Below are 17,886 nucleotides of genomic sequence, written 5' to 3'. Positions count from 1 at the left end.
ATAAAGTTTCTCTTTTTTCTCATTTTAAAGCAGTATTGAATAATTATTCCATCATGTAAGCATTTATTCCGCTTTAACTCAATTCCAGTCAGTTTTTTTACATGAAAAATTTGTTATTTTTGAGTAATGACAAATTTATTTAATGGTGTACTTATTTATTCAAAATTGTTAGATTAACTTTGAGTTAGAAACCAAAGTCGTCCCTCACAGTTTCTGGATTCTCCACTGAAAACCTCTAATGTACACTAAATGCTATAAAATGCTTTGACTTTATGGTAAAAATGCTGAATGGGCCAAACAGAATTTTTTTTCCACGTATTTGGTAATCTTTTGGTTGACCCAACCAAATCACACTGCAAGGTATTCCGGAAACTTTAAAGCCCAGTTTAATTTATTTGAAGTGAATTAAAAGTAGTTTCTTTCTTGTCTCTCGCCGTCATTCCTACTTCCGGTCCGTTGTTTGAAACCGGACCTTTTCTTCGGTTGATGTTTCACGTCGGACGTATTTTGGTGGCGGCACAGCAGACATGGCGGACGCGTCTGAGCGCGTCCTGGAGTATCTGGCGGAGGTGGAGGCAGCAGCGGAGGACGTTCTGACCACCAAGCAGCAGGTAGAGGGACCTTCAGCCTGCAGAGCCGCGAGACGCTTATTAACCTGAATCATTTCTCTATGAACACCTCGAGATCAGAGGTTTACCCAATAAACTCCTCTGGAGAGAAGACAAGTCACCGGTACCTGAACAGCGCCTATGTGTGCTACACCTTTGCATCGAGCTACCACAAATTTCCATTTTTTTCTGCTTTTAACAGGTCAAAATGACAAAATGTTCATTATCCCGCTTCTAATCAGGTTAGAGGTGATCACTGGTTGTAATGTTGTGGCTGATCTGGACAACCAGCTTCAGACCCAGAGGGCAAGAGTAATGGAGAATTATTGTTTTTTTTTATTATTTAATATAACCTAAATCGGTGTCTAACCACGCTTCTGCAACAGCTGATCTGACTGTTCCTTCTTGCTTTAATGCTGCCTCCTCACTAATCAGCAGGTTTATTGATTCAGTGGAGCTCTGTCTGTTACAGGCTGCTGCAGGAACATTTTCAGTCATTCATGCCCGAAAGAGCTGCAATATTATTTAGTCAAACTCTGCTAAAGGAACTACATTTATGTTTCACCATCAGAATCATCCTTCTCAGCCTTTTTATGAACAGTGATGTTCATACACATGTAACAAACCAGTTCTTGACTTCACAGCCAATTAATACAATATTAATGTGAAATATTAGTTTTTCATCATCACTGTCTCATTACCTCAGCTGTGTCTTCTCGGTTTAATTCTGCGTCTGGAGTTTCCACCAGGAGCATTCACTGTGATGTTTTGACTCATTTTGACATGATGGGACGCCCCCTCCCCTCACCCCAGTTGCGTTCTCTCGCTCCTCTGGCTTCAGCTGGTTGGAATAATGACTGAAAATACCATTAGTCCCAAGGTTTTATTGTTTTTTTTCCCTGTTCCGTTCTGTTGTTTGTATTTTGTGGCGTTCACTGACGGGCAGCAGGACTCCGTCTGATCAGGATCCAGTTTTTCCAGTAAAGGAACTCATTCAGCTGCTCATATCTGCTGAAGAGCATTTTGTCGTTTGCTGGCGTGTCACCCTCAGACCTGATCATGTTCGCTGACGCTGTGCTGCTGTTGCAGATCGTGGATCTGGACTCCAAGAGGAACAGGAACAGGGAGGCTCTGAGCGCGCTCCGACGGGAGCTGGCAGACACAGGTGAGCGGCTTTACCGGAGCAGCGCTCCATACAGGAGCCTCCGCGTCATACTGGATGCATTGCTGTATGTTTGAAAAGCTGCCGTATTAAAAAGAACCTGTGCTGATATTTGCAGAGAAAGTGAAGGTCTGCTTTGGAAACATGTTCATCAAATTCCCCAAATCCAAGGCGAGAGAGATGATTCAGAGAGGTGAACATTTCCAGCTCGTATATTCTAAATGTCCAGTATTTCTGCGGCTCCTGAAGCTTGAGTGAACTGTGCTGGTCTGTGTCCTGTGTAGACCACGAGCAGCTGGACCGAGAGATCAACGACCTGCACAAGGAGCTGAAGGCTAAAGTCAACCGTCTCAATGAGCTGCAGGGTACGCTAAAGCACAACACCGCGAAGAAACACCCGGAGCTGCTGTTGCTGCAGGGGCTTCTCAGAAATCAACACCATCAGTCATTCATTTAACTAAACGTTTAATTCTAGAGCGATGCAGCTCAAAGTGTTTTACACAATAAAAGCAGAAAACCATCATCTGAAGCATGAACTGAAGGACTGTGTTTAAATGAAGGCTGCACAGAGTGAGGAGACCGGCGGCTGCAGGGAGGATGTAATATCTCCATTTAGTGATCGTCTGTAAATCAGGACATTAGACGTGTGGAATTGACGCCAAACAGCTTTTTGTTACTTTAAACTTGATGTGCGATGAGAAGAAATGTGAATCCTGATAAGTTTGGCCATTTAATTCAGTCCTTCAGACTTCCTCCTTCATAAAACCGAGACTTTTATTCCCAGTCTGGGTTAATAAATCAGGAAAATCAACAAAACAGTTTGTGAAAATGATAAAAAATTTTTTATCTTTATTTGTTAAATTTCTGTGAATGTTTTAATTTGTAAAGCTTTAGTGAAACATGAATCTCTGTGCTCGTACTAATGGGGTTTTGTGTTAAACGATCTTCTGCTGTCAGGCAAGCCGGAGCTGCGAGGCTACAGTCTGTCTCCGCTGTCGTCGGAGGAGATCCGCGCCGTCAACAGCCTGCTGAAGGTCTGACTGCAGACGCCTCGGCGCTGCAGCTCCTGGAAACACCCTCCGCTCCTCACGCTGCGGTCTGGCTCCTCTGAAGCAGCCCCGCTGCTCTGGACGCGGTGATAAAACGTGTTTTAATGAACAGTAAAGGTTGCAGCTCTGGAGATGGTTTTGCTGTAAACTCCTCTTTTTTCATGTCGGTGTTTCTTCACTGCTCTCTGGGTTGAAGGTTCAAATGAAGGATGTTCCGGTCCAGAGGAGCGTTTCAAAGACCGAGCGGGTTTCAGTCAGGGAGGAATAGTTTTGGACACTTTATGTTCAGATGTAAATAAAAGCTGTTTTTCACTGATGCTTCCTGGAAATCGTCTTTTTGGAAGAATCCTGTTGTTCCTGGTTTAAAACAAAAACTTGCTGGTGAAGAAAAAGGAAAGTAACTTTAAGTAAAATGTTCCTGAAGTGTGAATCATTCTGGGCTGAGGTGATCATCCATCCACCCGTCTGTACGTCTCAGGGTTTCCATGGTAACGCTGTAACCTCTGACCCGAGACCCTGGCCTGACCCGCTGCAGCTGCTGATCAGTAAAAACTGTTTGTTGCTCATGAAATACTTTTTGCACGAGAGCCGAAGCTTCAGGGTGAAAACATCCCGACTGAAACATTTGAGGAATGTGAGAAGATTCCAGCTTCGGCCTGCGGGCCGACAGGACGGCGTTCAGACCGACGTGTCTTCATTACAGAAACTGTCTTTTCATCCATTGGCTGGTTTATTGGTTGTTAAACCTCTTTAACACTTTACAGAACTTTCAAATAATAAGGTTTTAAACCAGTCACACACTTTGATTTTTCAAACTTCAATCCCTCCCTTGGATATTTTGTAAAATCTGCTGAAAACAAACTGAACCAAACCATAGAGCGAAGGTGAAATATGGCCCATAAATCTGACCCACACTGTTTCCGGACGTGACGCCTGTTGGTTCAGCCTCTCAGTGACTGATGTGGAGGTGAAATAAGATGACTGATCAGTGAAACAGGGGGCTGGGGTTGGAGTGAGTTCAGTTTTCAGATGTGAACCGCAGGGTGCAGATCGGCTGCTGGCCGGCAGGGGGCAGCACACCGCACGGTTCCATGGAGCTGTCAGGCAGTCAGCTGTTCAGAAGTCACATCACGAGGAGCTCATGAATGGTAAACCAGAAGAAACTGCATCCAAGAGTTCAGATCAGCAAAGCGTCTGATATGATGACAGAACGTGTGACTGTGATGCGATGGAGTGTATAACACACACCTGCAAGCTGCTTAAATACATTTGAATATTACGGTAATTTAAACGGACTCAGCTTCATTAACATCGCCTCAGAAAAGATTCATGGATCTGATTTCAGTGTTTCCTCTGATCAACTTCATTTTTTTGTTCGTTTTGAGCCGAAGTTTGACTGAAACAGACATTTTATCCACTTTCCACACAAGAAAATTTACTCTGCAGCTGAAACTTGTTGAATCTTCATGAGGACAAAACAGCTGTGTTAATCTGGGAACGACCTCTGACCTCTGTTCATATTCAGTTTATCTGTAACGCCGGCTGTTTTATTCACATATTTTTACATTTTTAAATCCATTCTTAACACTTTTAACAACTTTAAAAGTTTTGAGCTGTTCGTTCCAGTCGTGCAGTAAATCCAGCACTGCTGCTCATTTCTGCTGAAGCGTTTTCCTGGAATTGATCCAGACTGAGTTGATTAAACGTGTATGAAGTGCAGTGGTGGGAACACTTCAGACTGTTTACTGAACTGTTTCATCTCCATGCTTCACAACAGATCATTTAAAACTCTTTCTTCACACGCTGCAGTTGAGACGGTCGTCTTGATGCTAACAGCGATCAGTGGACTTCATGTCAGAGCTAAAAGCTGTTCGCCGTTTCCATGTGATTCCAGTAGACGTGAAAAGGAATCATTCTGCCAGAAACACGAGACTGAAACGACTGAATGACAGAAGAGCCTGAAGACGAGCTTCCTGTGGAGCAGGATGCTTCAGCTGGACGCTGCGAGTTCTGCCATGTGACGGAGCCCTCCTGGCCCTGGACCTGGTCCTGGTCCTGGTCCTGGTCCTGGCCCTGGCCCTGGACCTGGTCCTGGTCCTGGTCCTGGTCCTGGTCCTGGTCCTGGTCCGGTTCACGGGGACATACCACAACTCCTGAGTCAGAGCCGGAGGAGGCCAGCGGCTCTGAACACGAGGAGACATGAAGGACCTGAGGCAGTGTATGTGTGTGTGTGTGTGTGTGTGTGTGTGTGTGTGTGTGTGTGGGGGGGGGTGGACACTGTGGAGTGGGGGTGAGTCAGCCAGTCGACACGCCCCCCCCCCCCCCCCCCCCCCCCCCCCCCCCCCCCCCCCCTCCCCCCGGTTGCGTGCCGCCGCTCAGACCTGAAGCCGGGCCTGAGTGATGACTGGATGAGTCAAAGGATTCGAACCCGCAGTCAGAGCGGAAGCAGCCGCCGGAGGAGAGAGGCGTTGTTGAACACCTGAAGGAGTGATCCTACTCATGTGGGACTTTTCTTTTAAAAAGAGCTTTAGTGAACAGTTTGTGTGAGACAGTAACACACCTGTCACATCTGTCTGGGTGTGTTTCACATTATTGACCCAGACAGGAGGTTTCTGTCGAACCTGCTCACTTTAGCGGATGCTCCCTCTGGTGGTGAAGCAGGGGAACAGCCTGTGTGTCAGTGCTGTTCTGTGGGGATGGGAATACAGTTTTGGTGAAGAAAACAAAATTACAATGGGAACAATTAGATAAAAGTAAAATAATAATTAAAGCTGGGAGCTGCGTCGGGCGGGACCGAGCCCCCCGCTGGCCGGCGACTGAGGCCGTCCTCATACCTTGCAGACCGAAGTGTCACCTGGACTCGTGCTACTCCGTAAACATCCATTTTCATCACGATTTTACCTTAATTTCTGCAAAAGGGCTTTTATTTTGAAGGAATTTTGTGCTTTTATTTTGGAAAGGCAGTACATGCTGTCATTATCAAGCTGTAATTTTTCAACAAACGGTTTCGGACAAGACTATGTTTTCGTATTGAGTGATTTTGAAGCAAATTTTACTTTGAAAAGGAAATTGAGGACTTCCTGTTGGGTTTAGGTCAGGGTTCTTGGTGCGTGAATTTTAGATCTCTACGAGACGCACGTGTGAGCGTTGGTTTAGTGTCTGTACGACAATCCTGCGGGCCGTGGGGACCATTTTAGTGTTTGTAGGTGGCGCTAGAGAGCACATTTTGGCAGCAATGGGGTTCAATTTTCCATTGTAAAAATATACATATACAAAAATACACATAATCAAAGTGTTATGCTGTTAGTTCTTAAACCATAGGATGAGTAAGAACGAACAAGTCTTTCAGAAGTTTATAGGTGCTGTAGGCAGGATTTTGCTAGTCAATGCTAATTTTTCTGTGTTTTCTTTGGATTAAATGTTAGAGTATCCATTGATAATCCTTTAGGAGTGTAGCATAATTGCACTACTGCGAGGGCGCAGCGTTTCCATCTGTCTCTATTCTGAGCTGAAAAGGAAACTCGACAGCTCCAGGTATCTTTGACCAATCAGAAGAGCCCCTGAGGCTCTAACCGTGATTGGTCGAGGGGCGTTCGTCGCACGTTCTTGTGGGAGGGGCTTAACTTGCGTAAGGGCGTGATGTCAGAGAAAACAGGACAGGATTGGCTGTGCTGGGTTTCAAATCGCCATCTTAGATGGGTCAAATCGCCATCTTGCTTAGGTAAACCTAAGCAAGATGGCGGAGATGCCGAATCCTGCCTACAGCACCTTTAAGTTGAAATTCTATCAGAAGCAGATGTAGCATAATTGTCTATTGTCTCATGCTAGCTGTTGCCAAAGCTGTCCGTCCCTGGGAGAGGGATCCCTCCATACTGTGGTTCTCCCCAAGATTTCTTCTTTTCCCACTGGGTTTCTGGAGTTTTGTCTTGCCGGATGTGAGGGTCTAAGGCGGTGGTTGCTTCGTTTTGTCTCGTTACTGTGAATTTGACATATTAACATTATGCTTATTCACTGTTTTTATTTTTACCAACCAATGTAACATCTTGAAGCCCTCTGAGGCAGCTGTTGTCGTGATACTGGGCTATACAAAAATACATTGATTGATTGATTGATAATGAATGAGCCACTCATTGACGGGCTTTGCTAATCTGCAACATGTTAACTGAGACAGACACAGAAGTGGCCTCCATCTAATGCTGCTCACAAACAGTAACCGCCATCGCGTGGCGACAATGCGTTACTGCACTGCCGACTTCTTTCTCTACGACATTCTTAAGGCCTCCACACACTACAGGGTGATCGGGCCGAATTTTGCCCCGATCTTCTCCTCCCGATCGAAGTCGACAGGGTCCGATTGTTGGGAGTATGCAATGAGTTCGGGCCCGATCTTCGTGTAGTGTGCGGTGTGTTCCGAGAGATTTTTTCCGGTCGGAGCCTCTCGGGAGGCGTCGGAAGGGGAGATCGTAGATAATGAACATGTTTAATATTTCCGATCGCAAATCCTGTAGTGTGTGGAGCTCCGAGAGGCGCCGATCAGCTCTGAGTAGAGCTGTCCACACCCTCGAAATAAAGCTCCCTGATTGGGTGAACAGCTCCGTCTCACCAAGGTGCTGCTGCTTAAAAAATCCCCTCTCAGCTGTCAGAGCTGGATGAATATACAGTATGTCTGTGAAATATATTCACTATATATGACAGTGGAACAGAAAAGCCAGAGCTCCTAAACTCAGCTGTACAGAAAGTGATGGTTAATCCTGTCGCTCCTGGATGAACTGTGTTTCCTCCATTCAGACCCAAACTCCGATCTAATATCTGCTTCTCCGCTAGTCCTGCAATAATCCCAATGTTTTAATTAATCTCCGTTATTAACCATCACGGAAGAATGGGGAAGAAAAAAAAATAATAAAAGAAAAAAAAACTTTCCGCTGACTCCTGCCTTCAGACACAGAGCGGACTATAATGAAACTTTACCTAATCAAAGCTCAACGTGTTTTTATTCTGGTGTAAACTATCAAACCTGTGGACATAAAGAATGATTTAAGATATTTGGTGCTTTAAAAAAGCAGCTTTTATTTGTCACTTTTGAATAACTTTATTCTACTGCTGCACTCGGGACTCAAAAGTAAAAAACAAAAAAACAAAAAAAACAACAACAACACACAAACAGATTAGCTAATAAGCTGAATTATTATTAAATGTGGAGGGTAAATTATAATAAAATGATCTGAAACTATGTTTCCCTCTTCTGTTCTGCTCCAGAGCGACACACACACTAGAAGATCAGGAGAGGAAGATCGGTGCGATCTGTCCTCTGTTGTCTTGTAGTGTGTGGTGTCTGAATCGGGGAAGATTGAAAAAGTCCTGTGGTGTGTGGCGGGCTTTACGGGACACATCGTCCATTGTTTGTAGGTGGGGTTTCAGTCTTCAAAGTGTGAGGCTCATACCATCCACACCGAGTGACTTTTGACAAAGTTTTTAACGACTTCTGTCCTCCATCAGGTCGCCCCGCTCCGACGGCTCTATGACAAACGGTCTCGGCAGAGATAACGATTAAGTGAGGAGTGATTTTCAGCCAAATTTTACATTGAAATGGAGATGGTGGACTTCCTGTTGGATTTAGTTCACTATTTAGACCGACCAATTAACCTGACGTGCATGTTTTTGGACAGAGGAAGCCGGAGCACCCGGAGGGAACCCACACAGAAAGGTCCCAGGCAGAGGCCGGCATCTCAATCCAGGACCTTCTAGCTGTGAGGCAGGAGCACTAATCGCTAATCGCTAATCACTGCCACCGTGCGGCAATCATACTTTTATATCTCAGTTCAAATCTCAACATAACATCAACAAAATGTCTCATTTTCTCCAGAACCACTGAGTGATCCTTTTCCATGGGGACTTCTTCTTCCGTTTTGGAGCGTCTATCTGTTCCTCCGAAGCAGCCAGCTGGTTCTGGAGCTCGTCCATGGACCTTTTTCTGGCTTCTGCCTGCTGTTCCAGGCCCTCCTGCAGACAGTTTATAGTCTGGAGGAGCAGAGCTCCTTCCTGAGTCCGCCTGGCTCGCTCCTCGTCGACGGTCTCATTCAGCACTGACGTTATTTCCTTGTTTTCAGCCAGAAGGACTTCTCCTCAAACCGACTTCTCTGAAGCTGCATGTCCTCACGGGCTTCTTGCAGGTTTTCCTCCAGTTGGGCAGCGTCCACCTTTGCCTCTGCGAGGCTCTTCTCAGCCACAACCCTGCTTTTCCTTTCACCCTGCACACTTTCTTGAAGACAGGTGATGCTTCTGGAAGCTTCCATGTGGAGCATCTCTCTTGTTTGGATTTCCTCACGAAGGACTTGCAGTTCCTTTTCAACTGTACTGGTTTTCATCTGGAAGTACTCCCTCGTCATCTGAATGTCCATCAGGGATGAAGCATTTTCTTCTTTTCGCCGGACTGAGGGCGAGTTATGAAGAGAGGAGGGAAGGCTCAGGCCTCGTCTGCAGGTGATCCATCAGGAAGGTGGATTAGAGTAGTTTTCCTCCATGAGCACACAGACAGACACCACGCTCCACTCTTCAAACTCAATTAGCAGACTTTTCTAGAACTATCACAGGAGGTTCACGATCTCTTTGAGCTCAGTTAACTCCAGGAAAAGAGAAAACAGAGGTTTGCACCATATGGTCCAAGCAGGAGGCGAACAAGAGCTCAGCAGGAAAACAGAAACTACGACTCAAAACCACATCACACTATTCCAAATTCACTGACAGAAGACGGTGTGTTTTCATTCCAGGGAGGGTCACTGTGGAGTGTCACGGTCTAAAACTCTGAAACGTGAGGAAACCTTCTTTAATCCATTAATACTGGGCACAGGGAGCCTCCCCGCTCCGTCCCGAGGTATTAACGGTGGAATCTGTTCTGTCTGTGACTTCAAACAGGATCCTGAGCTGAACTGCATGTTCCTCTCCTCAGTCTGCTTCCTGTTTGAGTCGTCTGGTGTTCATTGTCTTCTGTCCAGGTTCTTCTTCTTCCTCACTGAAGATCAGAGCTTCCTGCTCTGAAAAGGGAAGGTTTTGTTCGGCTCTTCTCAGTGTCGGAGCTAAACGTAACACGAGATGAGGATGGAGTTCATGATTTACCTCTGAAACTGAAACTGAACATCGGCTGAAGCCTGTGAGAGCCGCAGATCTGTGGAAGACATGCTCAACTGTGAAAAACTGAAGGATTTCCAAGAATTCAGCAGAATTCTCCAGAAGTGAAGCTTTCTGTCACCATATGGCAAAAAGAGGACTCGGGGCCCGTCCTCCTGGAGAGACAGAGATCAACCAGACATTCATTTAAAACAGCCCTCTTTCTGTTTCCATGACGTGAACATGGACAAAACCTCACAGCACGCTTCAGCCAAAAGAAGAAGAGGAAGAACTTTACTCCAAAAGATATTTCTATTGTGCAAAAACATCAATAAGGCCTCAAAATGAAAAGAAGATGAGAGGCTGCATGTTCTTCATCGCCTTCCTTCAGTCCTCCTCGTCTCCAAGAATGGACGACACAGAAAAGGCAAAGGAAAAGAAAGAGAAGCTGAAACATAAATGTAAAATCAAACTAACGGGGCAGAGGACTTCAGAGTTTAGGAGTGTGTGAAGAGCTGCAGCAGTGCAGAAGGAGAACTCTCCATTCAGAACCAGATCTTCTGAGGTTGGATCTGAGCTCAGACCTCGTTAAACCAGCTGGTGTGTGGAGAATGTGTTCATACTGGAACGAGGTGAAGCGTCCGGCCGACGGAGCTGAAAAGACCAGGACTCAGGTCCTGTGAGAGGAGGAGGTTCATGCTCCAGGCATTGTGGACCTTCACCTCCTGGTGTGCTGAAACACAGGGAGGAGTGTAAAGAAAACCTGGAGGCCTGCAGGTCTGACTGAGGCCGTGAAGGACCCGTCTCAGCTTCACATGGCCAGTGACACTGGATCAGGCCAGGCAGCAGGAGAGCGCACGTTCTACAACAGCTTTTTGATGAGGGTGGACTCAATCAACCACAGAAATGACCCGATTGTCTGGTCTGACTGATGGGAAAAGGATCTCTCAGAGATATATGAATATGTTGGAACAAATAGAGGAATCTGTAACCAGAGTACCAGTGGGACTGCGTTAGAATATCTGGGACCACAGGGATGGAGGAGACAGAGCGGACATGAAGCGTTTGACTGATGCCAGCAGCATCGCCACGAAATCCATCTGGACATGAAGACATGTCCGCTCGGAGGAGGACGAATGGTGTAGAGCAGCTCGGACCAGCAAATATCAGATGATTTAAACACACAACGAGTTAATAAGCCCACAGTGTGAGGCTGGTGGGGCTGCTAATGCTAATGCTAATACTGCAGTTACCCAACCAAAACCTTCTTCTTTCACTGTCATTGATCCACATGCAGCAGGATTTAAGAGGATCTATATCATAAATGTCACACATGGTCTTTGGCGTCACTTCTGGATTTTAAACCAGACAAATATACGTCCAGTGTTTAGTGAGCTGCAGACTGACAGTCAGTAAACACTGACCGGCGCTCATCACTCTCGTCCGCCCACAGGCCTGGGAGGTAAAAGCAACATTAAACTCACAGCGTCTCCATAAAGCTGTGGTCTTTTCACCAGAATCACATCTGAGCATGAAAACTCTGGCTGCGCCACTCCAGACCATGTGTGAGCAACAATTTGTCCGTTTCCATTTGTGCTGCTGGCACATTGGAGCCTCGCAGCTGTTAATCTGTAGTTTGGTTTTGCCAGATGTCGTACTTTTTGATCTCCAGACTAATTCTGAAAGATGAGGCTGCTCCGGTCGGGCCGGATGAAGTGAGAGAGCAGCGGCGCTCTGCCGCTCACCTCTGGCCTCCATCACTCGCCACGGCAGCACATCTGGAGAGGCTCCCTGCTGTGGAAACGTGGGCTGGTTCACTGAGGATCGTTTGTCTCTGTTTCCTCTGGTCGCTTCAAGTGACGTTTAGGGACAGACCTGCAGGTGAACTTATGAGGGTCACCCAGGGGTCGTGACCTCCTCCACCTGGTAGAACCAGGAAGCCCTCCAGTTGGTGACGTCTCTCATCATTTCCTGGAATACGGAAGGCTTGTTGAGCGTTCTTGCATTTCGCTGGGCGTCTGCCATCATCCGCCGTGCGCTGTGCTCTGAACTGCAGCTCCGCCTCCCACCTGGAGAAACGACACACTCCTGACAGTTCTGCCGCAGAACGTGACCCGGCGGCTCCTCCTCCTCCAGACTGATGAGTTCCTGGGGAGGGTCGGCTCTGGCTTCGGTCAGGATGTGTCCTTTAAAACCCGGCATGAGAAACAAGCGGCTCCAGCTCCCTTCCTTTAATTCCCTCAACACGGAGAACTGCCCCGGAGCCACGTCCATTAAAGGAGGTCAGATCCCACCGAGACCTGCGTCCTGAAGCACGGCTCAAGAAAAACACCACAGGATGGCTAAAGAAAGCGCTTTCTGAGCAGTTCCTCTTCATCACGAACCTTTTAGCTTAAGTGGAGCATGTAATTTAATTGTAAACAGTTCCAGAAACATGGAGTTTGAACCATCCAACATTTGGATGGTGAAGGGAAGGATAGTCTGTCTGTCTGTTGCGACCCAAAAATAAAGAATGAATTAACTGAGATAACTTAATAAATACGAGAGTAACAAAAGGACAACACCAATACATTCATCTTATGTTGAGAAGACTCGCTGCTTTCCATAGAAATGTTAATATTTGAACCTTTAAAGACACACTGGAGGATCCTTACAACCAGTCAGAATTGTCTGGTTCCAAATCGTGATCGGGCAGTCGTAATGCCAGTCAATGTGGGAACGCGTTTGCGAGATAACATATCATGTCGAGCCGCCGCCTCTGTGCCGCTCTGGTTTCGAGCCGCATGCGCAGAGCATTGTTTAGGAAGTGACCTGCAGCGGGAGCGACCATCGCAGAAGCGACTTGCTCCTCCGACGCAAACCTCCGAAGATGGCCAGCCACAAAAAAGGAACATAGAAGAAAGGCCATAGAAAAGAAGGCAGAACTGTTTTACTGGGAGATTCCTTTACGAGGCGGCGGACATTCAAAGCACTAAAGGGATTTAGGACTGATCAGGACGAGGGGAAGTTTCTGCTGGACAGGTAACCTGCTGATTATCCCAGTCAAATGTGTTTCTGTTGCATAAACACGTAAGACGCTACTTTATGGATCGTATTCTGATGTATGATTGGAAGAAGAGTCCGACATGATTACAGATGTGTTTTAATCCTATGAAAGACGATGCTCCAGCTGCGCGGATGTGAACAAACTGACATGGCTGACGTGCGCGCTCCCACAGTCCTCATGGAGGGAGCCGCGCATGGCAGCGCTCCAAAAATGGCAAATCGGCCATGTTGTACGAAATCAGCGGAGAATCCTCGAATATGTCTTTTACAACAATCCAATGAGCTGCGAGTCTAATAACTCTTCCTCCTTTACACTCATCCAGCTGTTGAGACTCTGAGACAGTGAGCGTTACAGCAGTTCCTTTCTGATCAATAGGCCTGATCACCGTCCTTCTTTAAGGAGTACGGTAACTTCTTTCTTCTGCACAGTTTCCTGACCTTTACAGGTTAAAACTGATGGATGGGTGAGTTGAGATCCCTGAGGACGGAGCTGAGCTTGAAACACGTCAGTTCACAAAGTGTTCGTCCATCGTTTGCTTCAAACATGACTGATCAATGACAGAGTGGACAGAGACGCACCAAGAGCAAAGGATTCTGTTCATTTAAAAAAAAAGAAAAGAAAAGCTTCTGAAGGTCATCCTGGGAAATCCAGCATGGCTGCAGCTGTAGCGACGGAAGGGTTCTGTGGATGAAGCCTCAGTCAGATGGTTGTTTTTATTGTTCTGTCCCAGCAGCACATATTATCAGTATTTACATTTAATATTTAACTTTAATATTTCATTACATTCACTGATGATACTGCTGCTGAGAATGGGAGAAAAGAGACACTTTGTTCAAAATACAGGCAGGAGGGTAAACTTACTATTATTGTTCTGAATTTATCCTGAGATGATTCATAACAGCTGATTTTCTTTCAGAAGTGTCTTCACTGCTGACAGTGTCTCCTCAACTGCTTCCACGCCAAGCAGCGTGTGTGTGTGTGTGTGTGTGTGTGTGTGTGTGTGTTTTCTGGACTCCTCTGGACAGATGTTTGACAGCTGCAGTGCTATCTGCAGACTGAATCGTTCTGCTCAGCCTCCTCAGATCGTAGAACTGGAACAGCTGGAACCCGGGTTCTAAAACCCACTGGCAGCCGTTGGAGTCCAGACTGCAGTAATGCCAGCGGACGCTCCGGGACGGCAACATTCAAGAGGGCGTCACATCAGAACGGGACCAGCAGCTGAAAATAGAATTCAAAGAAACTCTTCTGGCGCAGCGATCGATGGCAACAGACAGGAGCGCCTGGAAGTTATTAATATTCAGTGTTTGGACCGTTATTTAAACAGAAACATGTCTTTGATCGCTGTAATTTCGTCAATACAAACTTCTGACGAGCATCATGGGACTGATGATGAGGATGTGAACAGTTGGAAATCGTTAAGCTTAATGAAAAGAAGAGAAGCCAGACGGACTGCAGCTCGCCGGCTGCTGGGTCTGCTCCCTCTGAGGCAGGAAGGTGACGCTGAGAGAACTCCCATCACCGAGGTGCTTCCTGCGGAGGAGACGGATTGGCTCAGAACTCAGAGTGGTGGGATTTTCATGATTGTTACATTCACTGACTGAACTCTGAGTTTTCTGATGCAGACTTTAGAAACTTCATAATGTAAAAGTTCCAGAGTCTGTATCTCCAAACAGTCAAAGCTTCGGTATCTAATTCCTGGAAGGTTGTTGAGCTGAACTTTTGAACTTGAAAACTGAAATCTGTTTTCTACAAATTCAGATTTAACTTTAAGCACAGAGTGCTGATGCTGCTGAAGTAAAGAACAGTCTGACTGTGAGCAGGCCGGGACAGGTGGAGTCGGCCTGAGAGCATCAGATGTTCTCCCTCCGGCCGAGACAGCTGATCCCCACTGAGCTCACTGATTTGTGACGTGTTTCACCTCCGCAGTCCGTCCGCCAGACTTCTCTTCTCACAGCTGAGGGTCTTTTCGCAGCCGCTGCGTTGCTGTTTGGTTGTTTATGATCGGCGCTGCTACACCAGGCAGGTGTTCTGCTTCCAAATAATCTTCTGACTGAGAGTAGGACGGCCGCAGTGGGAGCGCAGTCCTCCGTCAGGTCCTCAGTTCGCTGCCGGCCTCAGCAGAGTGGAAGTGCGTTGACTTCAGCGTCCTCCTCCTTCCTCTGTTGAACCGACTGCAGCGGCGTCTCCTCTCTAACAGCAACCCCGACTTCCCAGATGGAAGCAATAATAAACCGCCGGTGTATCTCCTGGACAAGAAGGAATTTCACTAGTTTGTCTTTAAAGGCTTGATAATCAAACACTTCACCCACACTGAGCTTCTTTGTGTGACTGAAGCTGTAAAATAAACACACCGGAGAGTGCTGGACTCGTCCTTAACCCCATGTCTGTCCCTGACAGCTGCCTGCCTTCTTTCACTTTTAATTCGATTCAGCTTCATGTAAATAGCAGCAAACACAACACGTCATTTTCACAGAGAACAAAACTACAATTCATTTTCCTGGATGTTTCAGCTTAAAGTCAGGAAAACACTCATTCTGTCCTTCACACTGTGATGTAAAGACCAGGCCTGAGGTTTTCCCAGGTCCCTCAGGGTTTCAGGTGAAAGAGGACAGGAGCCTGGTCTCTATCTATAAAGACTGCCGCTGAGTCTGAGGCCGATTCCTCATCATCTTTTCATCAGCTCGTACAGTCAGAGTCAGACTGACGGTGTTTTCTGACAGTAGTGATCAGCTCTCCTGCTGCAGCTCGGAGTCGGAGAAGCTTCAGCTGATTCTCGTGTGAGAATTCTCCCACAGGACGACAGAACAAGTCTGGATCTCTTCTCGTGCGTCTCCACCTCAGCACTGAGCTTCAGAAGCTTCCTCCAGAGCAGCAACAATAAAACCACAGTGTTTATCCTCTGGAATCAAACCGCCGTCCCCCTGTCTGCCTTCACATCCTTTTGGTTCCAAAAGAAAACAGAAGTTTAGAATCTGAGACTGTCCACACTGTTAGGACAAAAAACCCACAGAACGAGTCATCTTCACCCATCAGAGCATGGCGACGGCGGCAGAGCTGGTCTTCCTCCCAGGCTCTTCCAGGAGCAGCTCAGATGTTTCCCCACCGGACGAACAGCTCTCCTCTAAAGGACGTGACTACATTATGCTTTCCAACAGTCCAGCTCTAACAATAAAACCAGAACATAAAAACCAACGGGTCACTATCAGTACTTCATTTCACCGGGAGAAGTCTATTATCCAATTCCACAATATTTAAAATATCAGAAACATGGATTAGTGCTGATAAAGGAACTTTGAAATGGAGGGAGGTGAATCTAATTGTATAAAGAGAAAGAAGAGTGGAGGAGGTCTCAGTCATGAGCGTCCCCCTCTGGAGGTCTGTCAGCTTCACAGCTCCTGCTGGGAGCGTCCAACACTGCGGCTGCTAGCATGGACGACTGACCACATGACCAGACCTGATCCTGCACAGCGGCGAGGCCACTCAGATGAGTGTTTTCTGAGGGGTTGATCCATGTGGTCAGCAGACGCCACAAAACTCCACCTTTCAGGCACTGAGTGGAGAGAGAAGCCGCTCTTCTGTTTAGCGGCTACGCTCGGCCGAGTTCTCCCCGATCTGACTGGAAATAAGCAACAGATTCAACACATGCAAAGACTTTTCCCCCTAAATCAATGGAATCAGGCTCAAAGACAGAGCAAACTAACAAACAAATAAACAAATAACCCCACACTGACTTACGTAATTAAAAAGCATTCTGTGATGTATTGAACTCATTTAACTCCATGAAATTGAAAATGTTTAAGCTCTCATTTTTTTTTATAGTTTGAATTTGGCCTCTGTTCATACAGGTAATGTTAGTGTTGTGTTTTCCAGTTGTGTTTTCCATCTGTTTGTGAAAATACATCGATTCAAACTAGAATAAAGATGTAGACGGACAATGACATTAAGCAGAAAGTGGAACACAAGGACTTTTGCTACTAAGAAGTCCTGAAAAACAATTAGGAACAATTACAAGAATCCTCAAATTTTTCTCATCCGGTGAAAAAAAAAGTTTCTTGATCATAAAAGTGGCAGAAAGCTTCACACGTTCCATTTCTCTGTGAAGCATCAGAACGAGAACCAGACGTTCTCCTGCTGACTGAAACCTCCCGACCACCAGCAGGGGTCGGATGAACCGCAAATCATCTGCTTCTAACCACCAGTACTGGACTTTTCTGACACATTTACAGCAGAAAGACTTGGAAATAAAAGGTTCTTCTAGTGTGTGTTTCCACCGGAGCACCACGTCCTGGAGAACCCATGAGAACCCATCAGGTGATTATGAAGGTAGGACCAGAGCAAAACCAACACCAGACGACAACAGCACCGGAGAAAGGATGGGATCCTGGTTTGAAGGACTGGAAGCCGCTCCGGACTCCTTCACTCCCCTCCGCAGCACTCAGCACCACCTCCCATCAGGACTGCTGGACCGCCGGGCCGGGATCCTGATGGTTCAGGACTCCGGCCTGTTCAGGAGCCAGAAGTCTGGCTGTTTCTCTGGGGGTTTCTCTGGGGGTTCCTCTGGGGGTTTCTCTGGGGGTTTCTCTGGGGGTCCCCCAGGGCTCGGTCCTGGGCCCACGTCGTTTCATTACTCACCTCCTCCCCTGGGCTCACTCCTCCGTCACCACGGTGTTCAGTTTCACTGACAGACCCAGCCCTCCTCTGCCGTCCCTCCGTCCTCCCTCGTCCCCCGCCTGAGTGTGACCTTTGACCCCACCGCCTCCCCGGCTGCTGTAACGTCTGAACGGTATGTGAAACGTACTTCTGGGAGACAGAAGTTTAGCAGTGTAAATCTCAGAGCGACACATTGAGGACGCAGAGAACCGTGAATCATGGAGTCACGAAGGATCCTGAACCGGGAGCAGGTCCAGCAGCCGCCTC

General features: G+C 46.9%; 1 protein-coding gene across 1 annotated transcript; it reads left to right on the top strand.

The window, feature by feature from the left end:
- Nucleotides 1-511: 511 nt before the first annotated feature.
- On the top strand, nucleotides 512-3,135 carry pdrg1 (p53 and DNA-damage regulated 1). Its single transcript, XM_030092190.1, has 5 exons — nucleotides 512-611; nucleotides 1,698-1,773; nucleotides 1,889-1,963; nucleotides 2,055-2,135; nucleotides 2,728-3,135. Exons 1-5 carry the CDS (start codon nucleotides 528-530, stop codon nucleotides 2,808-2,810), a joined length of 399 nt encoding a protein of 132 aa, XP_029948050.1. The 5' UTR covers nucleotides 512-527; the 3' UTR covers nucleotides 2,811-3,135.
- The last annotated feature ends 14,751 nt before the right edge of the window (nucleotides 3,136-17,886 follow it).

This window comes from Salarias fasciatus, chromosome 5 (genome assembly GCF_902148845.1).
Source record: "Salarias fasciatus chromosome 5, fSalaFa1.1, whole genome shotgun sequence".
Classification (NCBI taxonomy): Eukaryota; Metazoa; Chordata; class Actinopteri; order Blenniiformes; family Blenniidae; genus Salarias; species Salarias fasciatus.
Note: the sequence above shows the minus strand (reverse complement) of the source record. Positions and strands in the feature narration are given on the sequence as shown.